This window comes from Trachypithecus francoisi, unplaced genomic scaffold, assembly GCF_009764315.1.
Source record: "Trachypithecus francoisi isolate TF-2019V2 unplaced genomic scaffold, Tfra_2.0 Lachesis_group2, whole genome shotgun sequence".
In the NCBI taxonomy this organism is placed as follows: domain Eukaryota; kingdom Metazoa; phylum Chordata; class Mammalia; order Primates; family Cercopithecidae; genus Trachypithecus; species Trachypithecus francoisi.
This window is the reverse complement of record NW_022681465.1, coordinates 22,705,490-22,726,115: the sequence shown is the minus strand read 5'-3', so window position 1 is coordinate 22,726,115 and position 20,626 is coordinate 22,705,490. Positions and strand designations below refer to the sequence as shown.

Below are 20,626 nucleotides of genomic sequence, written 5' to 3'. Positions count from 1 at the left end.
ACTCTCCCAGGCTTCCAGTTACACTGTGGATGAAAGTCAAAGTCCTTTCCATGATTAGGCCTCTGGCTGCTTTCTTGATCTTATCTTCTGCCACTCTTCTCCTTGTTAACTGTGCCTAGACACACTTGTCTTCTTGATATTCTTCATGTTTGCCAACACATTCCCTTCTGTGAGATTTTGTTTTGTTGTTTCCTGTGCCTAGAAAACTACCTCCACTGGTAATCACACGGCCCAATGCCTACTTATTTAGGTCTCTGCTTACATACTGCCTTCTCAGAGAGGCCTTTTCTGATCACCTTACTAAAATTGTACCCTTTTCTCACTATATCTCCTTACCCTGCTTTATTAATCTTTATTGTACTTTCATTACCTGTCATGTATTTTTTATTTTTCATTACCTATTTCATCTATAGAATGAAAACTACATGAGGGCAGAAACTTTGTCAGTTTTACTTATCTCTGTATCACCAGAGGTTCATCGTTTATTAAGTGCTGAAAAATCGTTGTTGAATAATGATATTATTATTATTATCATTATTTTTGAGACAGAGTCTCACTCTATACCAGGCTGGAGTGCAGTGGTGCAATCTTGACTCACTGTAACCTCTGCCTCCCGGGTTCAAGTGATTCTCCTGGCTCAGCCTCCTGAGTAGCTGGGACTACAGGTGTGCGTCACCTCACCCAGCTAATTTTTTTGTATTTTTAGTAGAGATGGGGTTTCACCATGTTGGCCAGGATGGTCTTGATCTCTTGACCTTTTGATCTGCCTGCCTCAGCCTCCCAAAGTGCTGGAATTACAGGCATGAGCCACCGCACCCAGCCAAATAATGATATTACTTTTAAGCATCTTTACCACATGATAATCTGTTGGAACATGTTTAGTGACGGGAAGTTCACTAGCTTTCTTTTGAATTGTTTCAGTAGTTAACTTTTTAGTATGTTGATGTGAAATCTAACTACATGGCATTTGCCTTTTTTCTGCTTCTGGAGTGGTCACATGTATTTATACTTGACAGACTTCCAGGTATATGAAGATGGTTATTCTTTTTCCTTTAAATTTTTTGTTTTTTGGGCTGACTATACCTATTACTTCAACTATTCTTTACTGTAACATGATATCTGGCCCTCTCCTCCCCTGGTCCATCTTCTCTGGATATGTTCTGTTTTATCCCTTTTAAAAAGCATAGTATCCAGTTCTTAGTAACCATCTTAGCCTAAAACCTTCTACTCTTTACTTACATTAATCCAGCCAACCCCATTGTCTTATTGATTCATATTGTTTTTGAAATTTTTAGTTCTTTTTTTAAACCTATGATTTTATTAAATTAAATTTTTTAATCATCATGTACTTGTTTTGACTTTTTTTTGAGCTTGAGACATTCTGTTTATTTATTATAAATTTTATCTTAAAGTTAGATTTGGCCCATTTTTTCTGTTTAACAATTTTTAAAAATTCTAATTGTTATCTATTACATCAATAAGCTTTCTCTGTTTATTAATTTGAGGTGCCTGAGTCAATTATCAAGCATGTGGTATGCTACAAGGGACTTTAGGTCAATATTTGGGTGTGGTTGTTCAAGCAGTTACAATCCTACACATCTTCTAGTCTAACTTCTTAAAAAATAAATGAGGAGTTTTTGACTTTCTTTATTCTCTTTGTAAATGTGTGTTGGCTCCTAGTGATTTGCTTTTCAAAGTTCATTGTTTTATTTTGTTTTGAAACAGGGTCTCATTCTGTCACCCAGGGTGGAGTGCAGTGGTGCGATTGTGGCTCACTGCAGCCTTGACTTCTGGGCCCAGGTGATTCTCCCACCTCAGCTTCCAGAGCTTTGGATTTAGATATTTCTAATATGCCCCAAACTGAGTACTTCATTTCATCTACAAAACCTGTATCTCTTTTGTTGAAGAGCTGGCCAGGCTGGTTTTGAACTTCCGGGCTCAAGCGACCTGCCCAACTTTGCCTCCCAAAATGCTGGGATTACAGACCTGAGCCACTGTGTCTTATTGATTTTTTGAAAAATAATTGATGTCCATTTTTAAAAGTAACTTTTTGGATTTGAAAGTGTAGATATTTGTTCGTCTTCAGTTTTCTGGCATTCTTTCTTTTTCCATTATTTAAAAAATATTTACTCTGAAGAGTTTAGCAATCTTACTTGAAAGTTAAGGAATTTAAATTCTGAAAACAGTGGCTTTAAAATATTTATGATGCATTTTAAATACTTAAGTATTATCCTTAGCTTTCTTCCTGATATTTCTTTAGTGAATACTAGACTATTAATTTGATAATGGTCATCCTATGTAGGCTCAGGTCTCTCTTCTGCTCTTATGTACAGTTTGTACATTTCCCAGAGTCCTGTATTCTAATGTCTTAAGCCATGTGAGGAAAACTAAAATGTTATAGTAGCTCAATCATTCACTCCTCGTCTTTTTATTTCATTTCTAAAATCTCAACCCTTGATTTGAACCAGAACTGAAAATATGTCATATGATTTAGGAAACTCTGGGCTTCATAGGTATCTTTTTAGTACCATCATTTTCCCCATGATCGTGTAGAAGCAGATAATAATCAGTTAAGACTTGACATTCTCTGTCATACTTACTGTACTAGTCATCTATTGCTACATTACAAATGATTCTAACACTTAGAAGTCTGAAACATTTATTACCTCACATAGTTTCTGAGAGTCAAGAATCTGGGAGTGGTTTAGCTAAGTGGTCTGGCTCCAAAGTCTCTCATGAGGTTGCTGTTAAACTGTTGGTAGGGGCTGCATTAATCTGAAGGTTTGTTGGGGCTGGAGGGTCTGCTTTCGAGAAGCCTCACTTACATAGCTTTTGGCAAGGGGCCTCAGTTTGTTGCTGGCTGTTGGCAGAATAGCCGTGAGTTCTTGTCAGCTGTCCTTCTCAGTAGGGCTGCCTTATTCTTCCTGTGTGGCTTCTCTGAGAGTGATTCAAGAGAGAAAGAAAAAGAGCAGGCAGGAAGTTGTAGTTACTTTTGATGACCTAGTCTCCAGAGTTGCACACCACCTCTTTCACATTATTCTGTTTGTTAGAATGAGTCACTTAGTCCAATTTATAGTCAGGGAGAAGGCAATTAGGCTCCACCTCTTGAAGGGAGGAGTGTTAAAAATGTTTTAAATGTTTCACATTTATTCATACCCTTGTGCTCAAAATACACACAGTTTGATACTATTCTCCAAGGCCATGGATTGAATATTCAGTTGAAGAAGTAATTTTCATACAATGAGTACAGATAAAAATAAGTTAATCTTTTAAAATGCCTGACCATCCCCGACTTATTGAATCTGAGTCCTGGAGTAAGGTATGGCTATCTGTGCTTTTAAAAATACAAAGCGGAAACCACAATAACAAACCCACCCTAAATAACAAACCCCAAAGCAAAATAAAGATACATGCCATTATATATTTGTTCAAATCCATAGAATGCACAAAACCAAGAGTGAATCCTAATGTAAACTATGGACTTTGGTTGATGTGTCAGTGTAGGTTCATCAGTTGTAACAAATGTTCCACTCTGGTGGAGGATGTTGATAATGGGGGAGGCTATGCATGTGTGAAGGCAAGGGACATATGGGGTATACTTGTATTTTCCTCTCAGTTTTGCTGTGAACATAAAAATTGTTCTAAAAAAAATGTCTTGAAAAATAAGCTGAGGCAATTTTCTTATCTCTGCCCCACTTTAAAAGAACACTGATTTGTATTGATAATGGGTACCATGTTTCAGAGTGTTTATTGAATAGAAGATAATTGGGTATACATACTGTGTATCCAAGATTAAAATTTTCCTTTTGTAGTTATCTTAACTTTTACTATGGAGGGTTTTTTTCATGAAATCTTTCTGAAATTACCAATTTTGTAATTTAAGCAAATTAGTGCTAAGCAATTATATTGAATTGCTTGAGAAATATATTCTAGGAAGAAACTTCAATAGAACTTTAATTATTTTTCTAATGTAAGGGTTTTATGGGAAATAAACTTTCTGTCAGTGTTAATCCCATTAAGCATCTTACAAAATAGCCTGGAATGGGGGATTAAAAGCAAAGTAAAATAACAACAAAACATTGTCTCAAACTTTGCATTTAAAGCTTTTAAGTATTCATTACTAGTTACTGATGAAAATTAACTTTTAAATTATTTAATTATATCTTGTCATTTGGTAAACAAATAGCTTTCCTTTTCTGTTGAAATCATGTAGATGAGCTTAAAACAGTTTAACCATGATCTTTCTTTCTCCTACCTTCCAACCAACAGTCTTTATTCTATTTACACTAGACGTATCATAACAGATTGCTGTAGATCATCTAAGTTAAGTGTTACATAGTGCTGTCATTATGTAGTTAAGGAGCAAGTCTCAGGCTAATTATCCTGACACTCAGTTCTGCTATTTCAAATTTTTTAAGACAGTGAAAATGGTTTTAAGTAGTTTGGAAATTTAAGTTGTATTTATCTTTTCCTTTTTTTAGTTGATTACAGACATAGTGAAACCAGTGCAACAGCTCTGATGGTTGCCGCAGGACGTGGCTTTGCAAGTCAAGTAGAACAGTTAATTAGTATGGGAGCCAATGTCCATAGTAAAGCATCAAATGGCTGGTAATTTTAAACTACATTGATTCTTCATATATCTTTGTATAGCTACACATATCTTTTTTGATTTCTTATGTTTGTCTTTATATTAAAAACTATTGTGTAATAATTGCTGGTGAATTTCTGTTTTAATGAGTTAATAATTTTGAATGACTTGTTTTTTAACTATAATTTATCTTATTTTTTATTTAAAAAGTTTTTTGAAAAGATAGGGTCTTGATGTTGCCCAGGCTGGTCATGAACCAGTTTTACAATTTTGATGACATCTTTTTTATATATCTTTTGAATTTTGGCAGGATGGCATTGGATTGGGCTAAACACTTTGGGCAGACTGAAATTGTGGATCTTCTAGAATCTTACAGGTAAAACTTGATACTATTTTAAATTAATTCTACCTTCTTTAAAAGAGCTTCACCATATAAATTATGGACTATGCAAATATAGACCATTTATAGTCTTTTATCCAGAGATTTTTTTTGTAATTCTAAGGAAATTTTCTGTCTGATCTACCATGGTATATTAAATTTTATTTTAAGAAATCAGAAGAGGGATTTCCAATTAAACATGGTAGATACGACATAAGTATTTATCTCTGCATTTTCTCAAACCTTTTACATTTCCCAAAACCTCACTAAAATGACAATGAAGCAATATAAAGGAATTTAAAAGGTGTAAACCAAATTCAAAGAGAATGGAAGAGGACAGGGCAACTGATAGAAGATGTTAATTTTGGGATAGATAGCTAATTGATTGACTTAGCAGAACTAGGAAAACTCACAGTGCCGTAGAGAAACAACTCATTTTAGCTTTGGAACTCAGAGGCTCATTCAGTGGCCTTTGAGTGAAGCAGTAAAAGAAAATTCATTATCAAAGAGAAAACTTATAATACAAACTTATAGTAAAAGATATTGCATTCATGAAATAAAAACTGTGTGCTATCAAAAAGGAACAGAACACAAATCTTTGTTCAGATTTTGTCTTCATGAGACCTACCCAAATTTGCCCTATTATATTACACAGTCTAACCCCCGCCTGCACTGTCCATCCTCTTTAACCTATTCTATGATTCTCTTTTCTCCACAAGCCCTGCCACCCTCTAATACCCTATATAATTTACTTGTTCACTGTTTTATTGATTTATTATCTGTCTCTTCTCCCTACTAGAATGTAGTAAGCTTATTGTCTGCGTGTTCAAGAAGAGCATCTAGATGTAGTAGATGTGCAGTGAATATTTGTGAATGAATGAATAAGAAATAATTCTTATAAATTAAAAATATGATAGCAGAAAAAAGAAGAGTTACAAGATAAAGTTTAGAAAATTGCTTACAGAGTAGGAAAATTGTAGAAAAAAGATAAGAAAATTTGCTTCCTATGTACTCCTTTATTAGGAAACTGTTACAGAATGTGCTTCACAAAAAAGAAGTGAAAACAAAAACAAAAAATGGGGGGAAAAAACAGGTAGGTACAGCACAGGGGATAAGTGAAAGGAATGCTCAGGATGCTGGTAGAGAGGATTGTTTTGATGACACCAGTGTCTAGTAAGCCTGATCGCATAGGAACAGAAGATGTGGGGCTCTAGAGGGAGGTCTCTGTGGGGTAAAAATTTACCTGGCATTTTCAATCATATTAAAAAGCTTTATGAATCTGTTAGATAATTTGGGAAGAATTACTATCAGATCACAGAAAACTAAGCAAATAAAAATTAGACAGTTGTTACTCTAGGAAAAACAAAAAGTTAAGAAAGGAGGTATAATCATAGTATATTATTAGGCTAAACAGTGAATGTTTACCCAGTCATAGTAAAGTAAAGGCTGAATGAAGATTTAACAAAAATTGTAGGAACTGGTGTGGGTGGAAAGTGTAGGGAAGTGGAAGTTTTTTTTTTTGTTTTTTTTTTTTTTTTTTTTTTTTTGAGACGGAGTCTCGCTCTGTCGCCCAGGCTGGAGTGCAGTGGCCGGATCTCAGCTCACTGCAAGCTCCGCCTCCCGGGTTTATGCCATTCTCCTGCCTCAGCCTCCTGAGTAGCTGGGACTACAGGCGCCCGCCACCTCGCCCGGCTAGTTTTTTGTATTTTTTAGTAGAGACGGGGTTTCGCTGTGTTAGCCAGGATGGTCTTGATCTCCTGACCTCGCGATCCACCCATCTCGGCCTCCCAAAGTGCTGGGATTACAGGCTTGAGCCACCGCGCCCGGCCGGGAAGTGGAAGTTGTAACCTCATTTTTCATTAGTTGGAGGTTTACAGATAATGACTACATTGTTAAAACAATAAATAGCAGAAAATGCGTGTTGCTTAGAAATATGACAGCAAGTGCTAAAATGGCTAAAACAGTAGAATAGTTCTAAGCAGTGTGACTAGGAATTTTTGTTATAACTTCTATAAAACCATTTATTAACACTATGTATATGTATTGCTTTGATTTAACAAAAAAAAAATCACAAGGGAATCCTGTAAAACCAATCAGTTAACTGTCTTTTAGATAGAGATTTTAGGTAAATTTAGATTAGATATTTAAACAATTTATGAAGCTTTCAGATTAGATATTTAAAGAAAATTTTGAATATATAATATATTGTATAATACATTGATAGCTTCTGTTTTCAACCTTTAGAGACTCAAAAAAGAAAACAGTGGAGCCTGAAGTTAAAATATATTAAAATATCTGTTATTCAAGAACCTATGAAATGTTTTATTTTACCTGGGTTTTTGTACTTAATTTTATAGATGTGGAACTGGAAATGTAGTCTCAGACATTAGAAGAAATAAATGTTTGAAATTAATTGTGACATTGAGTCTCAAAATTCTTGATAGGTTTAAATGCTATTTCTGATATAGTAGGTTTAGATGTCATTTCAATAATAGCATCCAGAACTTGCAGTCCTTTTATTGTTAACACTTTGAATGTTCCAGACATTCTTATGGTGTTAAGTAAAACTCACTAGATACTACAGGTTGCCAGGTAAAGCATTTATCTGGATAATATTTTAATTGTCCTGGCTAACTGGGCTTTCTTTTTATTTGATAGATCATGATATTATCAATTATAAATTTCAGGTATTTAAAATTAAATATATTATTATGTTTACTGGATTATTGATAATTTATATCCAAAGGTTATAGCTTTAAACAGAATATAATGTCTTCTTCATTTATGTGTTAAAAATTAAAAAACAATAAACTTACAATGTTTTAAAGTAGATCTTAAAATTTACAAGAACTGAGAACACATGGACACAGGGAGGGGAACATCACACACCAGGGCCTCTTGGGGGATTGGAGATAGGGGAGGGATAGCATTAGGAGAAATACTTAATGTAGATGACGGGTTGATGGGTGCAGCAAACCACCATGGCACATGTATACCTATGTAACAAACCTGCACGTTCTGCACATGTATCCCAGAGCTTAAAGTATAATAAAAAATTTACAAGAGCCAGTTATTAAGTTGTAGAAGTTTAATATTTTTCCCATTGAAAACAGTCTTATATTATTTTTCTGCTAAATTCTTTAAGAGAGATTGGATTTAGTTGAACTTCCTAGAACGTCTGTTGATAATTACTAGTGATAGCAATAGTTTACATTTTTACCTGTAAGATGAAGAAGCAAGGCATTTATTTCAGTAATTTATATTGATTCTTGCTTTTGGAAAATAGCATAATCAACCTGCTGTTAGTATAGAATTTTCTAACAGTCATGTTAAGTTGGTGCCTATTGAGTTTTTTAAAAATGTGAACTATACATCAAAATGTTGTTTATAATAGTAAACAATTAGACACAGCCTATTAAGAAAATATAAATGATAGCTGAAAGTTTGTGGTTTTTAACAGTTTTATTGAGATATAATTAATATACCATGTAATTCACCCATTTGGGTGCACAATTTGATGGTTTTTCATATATTCACAGACTTATGCAATCATCACCACAATCAATTTTAGAACAGTTTCATCACCACAAAAAGAAACTTGTACCCATTAAGTATCTCTCCCTGTTCCCACCTCAACTGTCTTAAGCCTCCTCCAGCTCTAGACCAACCACTAATATACTTCTAGTTTCTATAGATTTGTCTGTTTTGGACATTTTATATAAATGGAATCGTGATATGAGGTTTTTGTGATTGGCTTTTTTCAGTTAGCATAAAATACCCATGTTGTAGCATTCTTTTTATGACTAATACGTATTCTATGGATATACCAAAGTTTGTTTGTATATTTGTCAATTGATGAACACTCAGGTTGTTTCTACTTTGTGACTATGAATAATACTGGTATGAATATTTGTGTACAAATTTTTATGTGGATATATTTTTTTCATTTCTCTTATATATACACCTAGGAGTGGAATTGCTGGGGCATATGGTAACTCTATGTTTAACCTTTTGAAGAACTGCCACATTGTTTTCCAAAGCAGCTTTACCATTTTACATTTCCACCAGCAATGCATGAGGGTGTAAATTTCTCCACACCCTCTCTAACACTTGTTATCATCTGTCTTTTTGATTGTAGTCATCCTAGTGGGTGTGAAGTGGTATTTCACTGTGGTTTTGATTCGCATTTCCCTGACAGCTAATGATGTTGAACATCTTTTCATGTGCTTATAGGCCATTTATATATTTACTTTGGAGAAATGCCTTCAGATTGTGTTTTTCTAAAAGCATTCATTGCCAAATTTTACTTTGAATAATGTGCTTGAAGTCAAAATCATATTATAGCTAGGACATTAAGTGTCACTTACCTTAGCTTCCTTAGGGAATATTGGAAATTTGAAGGACCTAAGGATTACTCTTTTTAATAGAAATTGACTTCGTCTTTTTTTTTTTTTTTTTAGTGCTTCACTGGAATTTGGAAATCTGGATGAAAGTTCTCTGGTTCAAACAAATGGAAGTGACCTCAGTGCTGAAGACAGAGAGCTCCTGAAAGCTTATCATCATAGTTTCGATGATGAAAAAGTAGACTTGGATTTGATTATGCATCTTCTATACAATATCTGCCATAGTTGTGATGCTGGTAAATAAGTGTTGTCTAAAAGAACTGGAGCAAAATATATACTTCAAGAATTAATATTTTAAGTGTACAAATTTTTATATAATTGCACTGATAGTAATAAGCAAATAATCTCATGTCATCTTATAGTTTACCAGTACATGAAAACGTGATACAGATTTTTATAATTCTGTTGATTGCATCTGATTTCATAGTGAGATTTAATATTAAAAAGTCATTCTTCCCCAAGGTGCAGTACTAATTTTTCTGCCTGGATATGATGAAATTGTTGGACTGAGAGATCGCATCCTGTTTGATGACAAGCGGTTTGCTGACAGTACACATAGGTAAGGGCTAAAGCCTTATGTCTGTTGCTCAAAATAACAGACAGGTCCTAGAGTATATTTTCTCTTTTCATTGTCAACAGATATCAAGTTTTTATGCTTCATTCAAACATGCAAACATCTGATCAAAAGAAAGTATTAAAAAACCCACCTGCAGGTGTTCGAAAAATAGTAAGCTTCATAAAATCTCCTTTTTAACATTTTTATTAGTGATTTTTTCTGTTTTTATATTAACTTTAAAGTAATATCTTGTTGCAGATCCTTTCCACCAATATTGCTGAAACCAGCATCACAGTCAATGATGTTGTCTTTGTTATTGATTCTGGTAAGGTGAAAGAGGTATGTATGCGTAAGTTGTAGTTTTACTTAAATGGAGAAGATTAAGTTCTACTTCAACAAATGCTTTTATTTATTATTTAGTTATTTTTCTTTTAATTTTACCACTACTCAAGACAGCTTGGACCAGCACGTGCTTTTATAAGCAGAATTTAAGAAAAATGTCTGGTTCTAGATAAATTTAACATACTAAATATTGATTTTACTAAATATTCTGCCTTAAATAATTCAGTATATAGAATCAATTTTTGTTATTTTAACTAAGTATACAAAAATGTTTCTCTGCCTACCAAATACTAGGAAGAAAATAAAGGGTTTGGTTAGTTACAGTGAAAATGTTGTCACACAATATGGGAATTTGATTACATATTTTTTATGTTTTCCTTCTACATATGGACATGGATTATGTCCTTGTTCACTATTAAATCTTTAGTGCCTCACCTATAGCAGGTGTTCAAAAGATACTCAGCTCAAGTGAACCATGCTGAAAGAAAGCAAAGAAAGAGATAAACCATGGATAACCAGCAGCTAAATTGGACTTAACACTTGCTTTCATAAAAAAAGTTTCACTGGAACTTAGCTACGTCTGCTTTTACCTTTTCTCTATGGCTGCTGCTTTCACACTGCAAGGCAGATTGGAGTATTTGTAACAGAGACCCTCTCAAAGCCTAAAATATTTACTATTTGGCCCTTTTCAAAAAGTTTGCCAACCTTTGATATAAAAAAAAAGGCATTTATTTCCTTTTAGTACGGGAATGGCCGGCAATTGTCCATGTTCCTAACTTTTGGTAGATAACATTCGCTGAAAAAATGAAAGTGGGAAAGATAATTGATTTTTCAAGGGAAGAGATATTATTCATTTGTGGAAAGCAAATTATGTCTAAATTTAGTGAATATAAATCATCATTTTTAATGTGAAAAAGTTAATTGCCTTACAATGTTTTCAATGTAATTTGAAGGAATATTTTATAGAAAATAAAATTTTATTATAAAAATTGGCCATATGCATTATAATTGAATGCTCTAAAGATGGGATAAATTTTATTTTTATATAATCGTACATTTTACTTAAAAATCATTTTAATGGTGAGCCAACGAAAATTCAGATTTTATTGCCCTAAAATTACCTAAAGTGGATAAAGTGGGTTTTGAATATTTTAGAAAGTTCCTTTAGGTGTTATTTATTTATTAAATAACTGAAATTTAAACATGGGTAGTGTCAAAAGTTATTTAAAATACAAAATTGATAAATGTAATGTTATATTAAAAACTAAATAAGAAGCTTGTTTCCTAAAAATTTTATAAACTATTATGCAAACATTTTTATTTGCTCTATACAGTTATTTTATGAAAGGGAAAGTATAAGTACCGAGTGACTGAAATATATGTTCTAGTTAGACTTGTATTTCTTTTTAAAGTATTTCTCTACAATAAATTTTCACTATAGGTTATTTGAAGAAGTATGTGGGTAATAATGGTTCTTTTTTACTTTCTTCATTGTAAAATTCAGGAAAGGCTAACTTTGTTAGTAGCTCAGCAGGAGGTAAAGTGGAAGTGTTTAAAAATATTTCTCTTTGGGATAAGGTTATTGATTGTTATTCTTACTCCGCAAGGTTAGGTCCCTGAAAAGTATTTCAGAAAATGTCTTTCCTTGATCTTCTTATTCTCCACAATGATGCAAATCTGATAGAAAACGACCTCAAGGGAATAGATCAGTTCTCTCCAATCTTGATGTCTTATGAGAGCTGGCTGCCATTATCCAGCTGTGGCAGAGAGCAACAGATAGCTCAGCAGAGCACAGAATGGGAAAGTTATTACAGCTCTTCTGAGTTTAGTTTTTAAATCTTTTTTCTTAGTGTATTTGTAATCAGAAAATCAGGGTTTATTAAAAATCAGTATTGCTGTTTTAATTATTTAATTAAGAGAGGACTTTGAATTAAACTTGGCGCGTTAAAATATGTTGATAACATTTCTTGCTATTACCTTTTAAATACCTTTTATATTCTAACATAAAGATGGTTTAAATATTACAGAAATCCTTTGATGCTCTGAATTTTGTTACAATGTTAAAAATGGTATGGATTTCCAAAGCTAGTGCCATACAGCGGAAAGGCAGGTAATGTATATTTAATGTATATTCATTCAATTGCCTGTAAAATGGAAACATTTTTATATGTATTACACAGTTATCACATATTCCACTTTTGATAAAATAATAGTTTTCATGTTAAAATTTTTATATTATTTTTGCAAAGCAAGCCATTTTAATACTTCTTTAAAAGTTGAATTTAGGTTATGTTAAAATTAAAAACTTTTGCCTAGTTAAATGTACATTCAGATGTAAGAAGCTTAAAAAACAAAACCAAAAAGTCTAAACATATGCAATATAGGACAAAGAGCTAATTTTCTTATCATATAAAAAAGCTCTTTGAAATCAACTAAAGACCAGTTATCCAGTTAAAATGGATAAAGGGCAAAAATAGGCAATTTACCAAAATAAAAAATATGCATGTCCTACTAATACATTAACCTCACATATACTACCTAATATGTATCAAAATAAATGCAAGTTAATGAGATTTTTTTTTGACTCTCAGATGGGCATTGATGAAAATGTTTAACAGTATGTACAACATAGAGGAAAAACATGGGCCAATAGACTTTCATATTTTACTGATGGGAGTATAGATTGGTGTGACTTCTCCAGAGTGTAATTTGAAACTATCCAAATCTACTCTTTCACCATAGATTCCACTTCTCATAATTTATCCTGAGTATGTTTGCGCATGTGTGCAAACATGTATGTTTAAGACTGCTCTTTGAAGCATTGTTTATAATAATGAAAAGTCTAGGAACAGTGTGGTGTCCATCAATACTGAAGTGATTAAATAAATTGTAGCCACACAGTGGCTTTCTAAGTAGCTGTTAAAAGGAAAAATGTAGATCTATGTGTTCTTATGTGGAATGAGTTTTCGGGATGCATTGTTAATTGAAAGGATATAGAACATGCATCTAGTAATCTTTTGTGGTAAGAAAAATATATGTATGTTTGTGTATGTATTTCGACACAAATGCATCGAGAAGTCTGGGAGAAACATTAAAAAACAATGAATGGTTATTAACTCTGAGAAGGAGGATTTGTGGGGCTCTTGGAGCAAGGAGACAATTTTTTTTTTTTGTAATTTGGTTATTTTACTATGTGTTTGGGTTACTTTTTAATTTTCAAAAGATAACATTAAAAATATTTTTCAGTAATTATCTTGCATTTTATTATAATTAGCAAGAAAACATGAAATGCTGACTTTAAAAGAATGCCTCATATACTGAAGACTCATATGCATTATTTCTTTACCTTGTAACTTCATAGAATGCCCATGAGGGCTTTGTTGTTGTTATGTCAATTGTTTTCTTATGACCAATAGTGGCTTGATACATTAAGCTGGACTTATATGCTATTAATAGTATATTATTGTAGGTAAGGCTGGGTGTGGTGGCTCATGCTTGTAATCTCAGCACTTTGGGAGCCTGAGGTGGAAGGATCGCTTGAATCTAAGACTCTGAGACTAGCCTGGGCATCATAGTGAGACCTTGTCTCTACAAAAAATTAAAAAATTAGCTAGATGTGGTGGCACAGGCCTGTGGGCCTACCTACTTGGGAGGCTGAGGTGGGAGGATAATTTGATCCTAGGAGGTCGAGGCTGCAGCTGCTGTGAGCTGTGATCATACTACTCCACTCCAGCCTGAGCAACAGAGCCAGACCCTGTCTCAAAAACAAATAAAATAACAAATAATATATTATTGGAGATGAAGGCCAGAACTGTAAAAATTTTCATTGCCATTTTTCCACAAATGTTTATCAAAAGCCTTCCCTGTGCACGTGTTATGGATACAGTGATCAATAAACCATAGCCTGACAGGTAAAGCTGGAGGTAGGGCAAATGTTGCAGTCCATATGGGAGTCAAGTAAATTAAGCAATTTTAATACAGTGTTATCTGTGGTACAACTGGATGTTTCCCGAATTGTTAAGATTGAATCTGAGACAATTGTGAATAAAGGGGGAGCTGTGGAAAGGCATTTCCAAAAGGCAGAGGGAAAGTATAACCAAGTATACTTATTTGCCTAAAGGCAAGAGTGAATAGGAAGGATGTTTGGATGGAATTTAGTTTAGAGAATAGTGAAAAATGACCTGAAAGTTGGGGACAAGTTCTTAAGGACCATTTTGAGTTTTCTCTCTTTTTAAAAAAAATAAACAATGGGATAACATGATTATAGTATCCGTTCAGCTCTCTGAAGAATGGATTGGCAGAGACAAAAATGATGGTAGGAGGACCCAGTAGGAGGCTTCTTCATTAGTACTTTCCTATAATAAGGTAGAGATGAAATAAAAATAAATAGATAATTAATTCAAGAGATACTAAAGAAAGTAATGTTGGTGATTGATTGTGTATGTAGCGGGTGAGGGGTAAGGAAGAGAGTGGAGTTAAGGATGTCATCCAGGTTTCTTAGAAAATTGAACAGTAGTGCCATAGTAAGATAGGGAAAATGGGAAGAGTGTTTTTACTGGGGAGAATAATTAATTTTTGGTTATTTTGAGTTTGAGTTGCCTGTAGAAAATCTAAGTGGATTGGGAGGCTGAGGCAGGCAGATCACAAGGTCAGCAGTTCGAGACCAGCCTGGCTAACACTGTGAAACCCTGTCGCTAATATTAAGAATACAAAAATTAGCCCTGCGTTGGGGTGGGCGCCTGTAATCCCAGCTACTCGGGAGGCTAAAGCAGGAGAATTGCTTGAACCTGGGAGGCGGAGGCTGCAGTGAGCCGAGACCATGCCATTGCACTCTAGCCTGGGTGACAGAGCAAGACTCCGTCTCAAAAAAAAAAAAAAAAAATCTAAGTGGAGCTGTCTAAGAAGTTTCTGAAGTACAGGCCTGGAATTAGGATAAGAAGCTATAATACAGATAGAAATTGAGGTTATGAATATAATTAAAGTTACTTCAGGGGAGAGGGTAGTATCAGAAGAACAGATGGCTGAGGGTTCAATTTCAGAGGACCCATAAACGTTTAAGGACTGGGCAAATGTAGAAATCTCTCAGAGGAGCCTGGATAAGTCAGAGGCTGAAGGGAATAGTGTAGGGAAGTATAAGGGGCCTTCAAAAACTTTATGGAAAATACATCTTATATAAAAATTATGCATGGAGTTCAACATTTTTTTGCACCAAAATAAACTCATATTAACTTGTTATAACATATCTGAACAGGATCTCATTTAAAGCACTAAGATAAGACATCAGTTTGAAAAAAGCCCCATAATAGCAACATGAATTCTTCTAAAGTTGAAGTAAGAGCAAATAGCACATTTATGGTGACAGTGCCCTGAAGAAATCAGCAGTTTACAAATGGATAACTCATTTTAAGAAGGGACGAGATGATATTAAAGATAAAGCCCATAGCAGCAGACCATCCATGTCAATTTGCGAGGAAAAAAAAATCTCATTTGTGCCCTAGTTGAAGAGGACCAACAATTAACAGCACAAAAATAGCCAACACTATAGACATCACAGTTGGTTCAGGTTACCCAATGTTGACTGAAAAATTAAAAGTTGAGCAGACTTTCCACTTGATAGGTGCCAAAACCATCGCTTCTAGATCAGCTGCAGACAAGAGCAGAGCTTTCAATGGAAATTTTAAACAATTGGAAGCAAGATCCTGAAGCATTTCATGGAAGAATTGTAACAGAAGATGAATTATGGCTTTACTAGTATGATCCTGAAGACAAAGCACAATCAAAGTAGTGTCTACCAACAGGTAGAAGTGGTCCAGTCAAAGCAAAAGCAGACTGGAGGTCATGGCAACAGTTTTTTGGGATGTGCAAGGCATTTTGCTTATTGTCTTTCTGGAAGGCCAAAGAACAGTAACTTCTGCTTATTATGACAGTGTTTTGAGAGAGTTAGCCAAAGCTTTAGCAGAAAAACCCATAGGAAAGCTTCATTAGAAAGTCCTTCTCCACCACAGCACTGCTCCTGCTCATTCCTCTCAAGGGCAGTTTTATGAGAGTTTTGGTGGGAAATCATTAGGCATCTACCTTATAGTCCTGGCTTGGCTCCTTCTGAATTCTTTTTATTTTCTAATCTTAAAATACCTATAAAGGACTCCCATTTTTCTTAGGGTAATAATGTAAAACTTCATTGACATAATTACATTCCCTGGACCTTCAGTTCTTTAGGGAGGACTAAATGGCTGCTGTCATTACTTACAAAAGTGTCTTGAACTTAATCGTTGCGAAATTTTATATTTTTTCTCTTTTAATTCCATTTTTCCACAAACTTTTTGAAGTCCTTTTGTATTTGATGAAGGAAAGAGTTGATCAATAATGTCAGATTTTATAGCACTTATAATGTGGTATAGTGATGATTGCCTATCTGGGTTGTGAGCTCCATGAAGGCAAGAATATTTCTATATCTCGATCCTTTAGCATGGCTAGCCCTGCCATTAGCTGATGTAGTGACTTTGGGTGATTTTAGGAGACTGCTTTTCTTCCAGGTATTTTCCTGCTGCTTCATAGAATATTATACAAGTCTTTATGATGACAGGATAAATGGCATTCCCCTGGAGCTGTGTAATGCATAGTTTGTACAACTCTAATCACTGGGCCTGAACACAGTGGTTGATATAAGCTCAGTAAAATTGATTGAATTTAAATTACCAGTATTCATTCATGCTTGGTTTTTTGCTCACTTTCATATGTATGCTATTTCTTTTGACTTTTACCATAGCCCTACAAGATATATCAGGTAGGTGTCATTCGTGAATCTCACTGTCTACGAAATAATTGAGTCCCAGATTAGTGAAGTGCTTTCCAAAATGATTCATAGAGGATAAGAAAGAGAATAAGGATTTAAACTCAGGTGTCCTGATCCTGGATCATTTTTCTCTTTCCTAAATCACATTGTGTTTACAGTTTATTGTAGCCTTTATTCCTTGTTTGAGTCATAATCTTGTATTTTATTTTTAAGGGCAGGGCGATGTAGACCTGGAATTTGTTTTCGTCTGTTCAGTAGACTCCGATTCCAGAATATGTTGGAATTTCAGACTCCAGAACTTTTGAGAATGCCATTACAGGTAAAAATTTATTTAAATATAAAAGGCATTTTTGTGGGTAAGGGAAGAGAGGAGCCATTTCAACTTCTATGGATTAGGCCTTTAAAAAATCAATTTGTAAAAATTATTCAATATATATTATGGAGGGTGGCTATGTGTATAACAAATATTTTTTCTATATAAGAAAATTTAATTCATAAACCTTCAAAATTTTAAATAATCACTTGAATGTATTTAAATTATGGTCCAGTTTTAAAGTTTAAATTTTGTTTTTTTTTTTTGAGGCAGAGTCTTGCTTTGTTGCCCAAGCTAGAGTGCAGTGGCGCAATCTCAGCTCACTACAACCTCCACCTCCCAGGTTCAAGCGATTCTCCTGCCTCAGACTCCCAAGTAGCTGGGATTACAGGCACCCACCACTGTGCCTGGCTAATTTTTGTATTTTTAGTAGAAACGGGGTTTCACTATCGTGACCAGGCTGGTCTCGAACTCCTGACCTCATGATCCACCCACCTCAGCCTCCCAAAGTGCTGGGATTACAGGTGTGAGCCACTGTGCCCGGCCATATTTTTTTAATGCAGCATTTTATGAGTTTCAATTATATTGTGTTCACCTTTTAAATTCTCAGAGGGATTAGAAAACAAATTACTTAAGGTCCAAAAGATAATACCCAAATCTCAGTATAAGACGCTGAGATTATCTAGTAGTTTTAGAACTAAGTTCACTGAGATTTTCTGACCTCTGTCAATTGTGTTGTGTGTGTGTGTTTTAAGTTTTCTAACTTGATGGAACAGCCAGACCCTGTAACTTCTAGGTAAGATTAGCAGAATGCATTCATTTGATTCTTTAGTGTGTTTGGCTAATGCTGGCTTCCAGACCCTTAAAGAGAGGCAGAATAATGTGTTAAACATCCATATACCTAAGATGATTTCTCACTTCCCAATGCTTATGTGTGATTTTCCGTTCCTCCTGGGATAAAATTCAGAATTCTTAACAAGAGCGTGAATTACTTGTTCCTGTCTGTGTCTCCAGTCACAGGCAGAAATAGGTGATTTCTTGTTATTTATCCTCTCTTACACCATTGGTTTTAGTTTCTCAAGCACATCTTTTTTCCTTCTGCCTTAAGGCTTTCACATGTATCTGCTCTCTCCTTAGATTCCTTCCCCTTATTCCTTTTATGGTTACTCCTACTCAATCTTTACATCTTAGTTTTAAGTGTCTTTCTTCAGGAAAACTATCTGTGACTTCGCATGGTCTGCCTCTCCCACCCTTTTCTGAACTTGATTAAGTCATATTTACTTTGGCTCCCTATAGCCTTCATAGCACTGATGATAGTTGTAATTAAATAGTTAATTATATAATTAATTCTTTAAGGTCTGCTATTCACATTACAGTGTAAACTCAATGAGAATGGACACTTCCTTCTGTCCCCTTCTTTTTCTCCAATTTGCGTATTTAAGTGCTTGCACCTAGCAAGCACTTAAATATTTGCTGAGTAGATAAAATATTCTAGAATGTAGTAAGTATAAAGGGGGAAAATTTTTTTTTTTTTTGGACAGTGACTATGAATGTTATGTATAAGAACAGTGTGAGGAGATGTTGCCAGTGGGAGCAATGGCAATCTTTGTATAAGTTGATTGAGGAAAGTATTAAGGTTCTGGCATCTAGGGCAAAGTATGAGCTCATCTTTTACAGAAAGACATTGTTCCTTCTACTGTTCATTCTAGTCAGAGACTCTATTAGTCTGTGTTTGGGAACTATAGTTCCCATGATTTCTTTAAATGTTTAGGTTAGTATTCTTTTTAATTTTTAAAAATTATTTACTATTTTGGTTTATAGGAACTTTGCTTACATACCAAGCTGTTAGCCCCAGTTAATTGTCCCATTGCTGATTTTCTTATGAAAGCTCCTGAACCTCCACCAGCTTTAATTGTAAGGAATGCTGTACAAATGCTTAAGGTTGGTGTCTTCATAGTTTTATTTTACTTGACGTTTTTACTTGAAATTTTAAACTAAATGAAAATATGTCTTAACTAATTTTGTATAATTATTTTTTTGTCCTACTATGTGTGCCAGATAATTTTGTACTTTTAAACAATTATCTTAAATGATCATGTACTTTAATACCGTCATGTATAAAACATTAGGTATAGTTCTTCTATATAGTATATTAGAAACAAAATATATTTTTATGAGATGTAGCAAAATCTGTATTCTTATCTCTTATTTAGGGGTTTTTAATTATGTGGTTTGATTAAACATAGTGTTTGCTCGTGTCAAAATCTGTTCTGTCTCCTTTTACTTAGACAATAGATGCAATGGATACATGGGAAGATCTGACTGAACTTGGGTATCATTTGGCTGACTTGCCAGTAGAACCACATCTTGGTAAAATGGTCCTGTGTGCTGTTGTTTTAAAGTGTCTGGACCCCATCCTTACAATTGCTTGCACACTAGCTTATCGAGATCCTTTTGTGCTACCTACTCAGGCCTCTCAAAAACGTGCAGCTATGCTTTGTAGGAAACGTTTTGCTGCAGGAGCTTTCAGTGACCATATGGCACTTCTCAGAGCATTCCAGGTACTATTACTGTCATTTTATTTCTGAAAATGCTGCTGGTTAAACACATTTCTGGGGCAAATGTAGGAATTTTAAAAATAATTTATAAATTTTAAAATTGCATTAATTTTGTTTCATTGTGAAGTCACATTAATAGTCCTGAAAAATACCTTCTTGCTGTTACTCTGTTAAAAGAGTTTTGCTCTTTTTTTCTCATTTTCTCCTTATAGGAATATATGTGTGTATTTGTATATATATTTATTTATATTTATGCTTCCATTACCAGGTTTCTTTAAATCATGTCTTGGGCAAACAATGTTCTAAAATTTTAGTTAAGAAATACTGTATACTATTTAAAGTACATAGAACAAAGCTTATAAGAAAATTATATTGAATTTAATGTCTATCAATTTTTCTTAGAGTTCTTTCTTGTGTGCTCAAGACACTATGCTGAGAACTTAATTTTGTAAAGCAAACTACAAAAGTCACTTAAAAACCTTTAAGATGATGGTAATGGGAAGTTGAGGAAAGAGGCAAATGGAAAAGAAAAGATAGGGAAAATAGGGTCCTGGGGAAGATAAATTAAATGTAATTTAGAATTTCAGATATGTGGGGAAGAATATGTTATTTCTTGAAAACATAGGCATTGTATTTATCCTTAAATCTTGAATGTAGGCTGTGTCTATGCTTTTTTTTTTTTTTTGAGACAGAA

At 34.1% G+C, this 20,626-nt stretch overlaps 1 protein-coding gene across 8 annotated transcripts in view; it reads left to right on the top strand.

Moving 5' to 3' along the window:
- Positions 1-20,626, top strand: part of YTHDC2 (YTH domain containing 2) — an 81,029-nt gene that overhangs the window by 29,915 nt on the left and 30,488 nt on the right. For all 8 annotated transcript variants that reach the window (XM_033178892.1, XM_033178891.1, XM_033178898.1 and 5 more), the window contains 10 exons: positions 4,482-4,608; positions 4,899-4,964; positions 9,428-9,606; positions 9,833-9,929; positions 10,010-10,097; positions 10,185-10,265; positions 12,296-12,378; positions 17,275-17,380; positions 19,196-19,315; positions 19,663-19,935. In XM_033178892.1, coding sequence (XP_033034783.1) covers positions 4,482-4,608; positions 4,899-4,964; positions 9,428-9,606; positions 9,833-9,929; positions 10,010-10,097; positions 10,185-10,265; positions 12,296-12,378; positions 17,275-17,380; positions 19,196-19,315; positions 19,663-19,935 — 1,220 coding nt within the window. The remainder of the gene's footprint in view (positions 1-4,481; positions 4,609-4,898; positions 4,965-9,427; positions 9,607-9,832; positions 9,930-10,009; positions 10,098-10,184; positions 10,266-12,295; positions 12,379-17,274; positions 17,381-19,195; positions 19,316-19,662; positions 19,936-20,626) is intronic.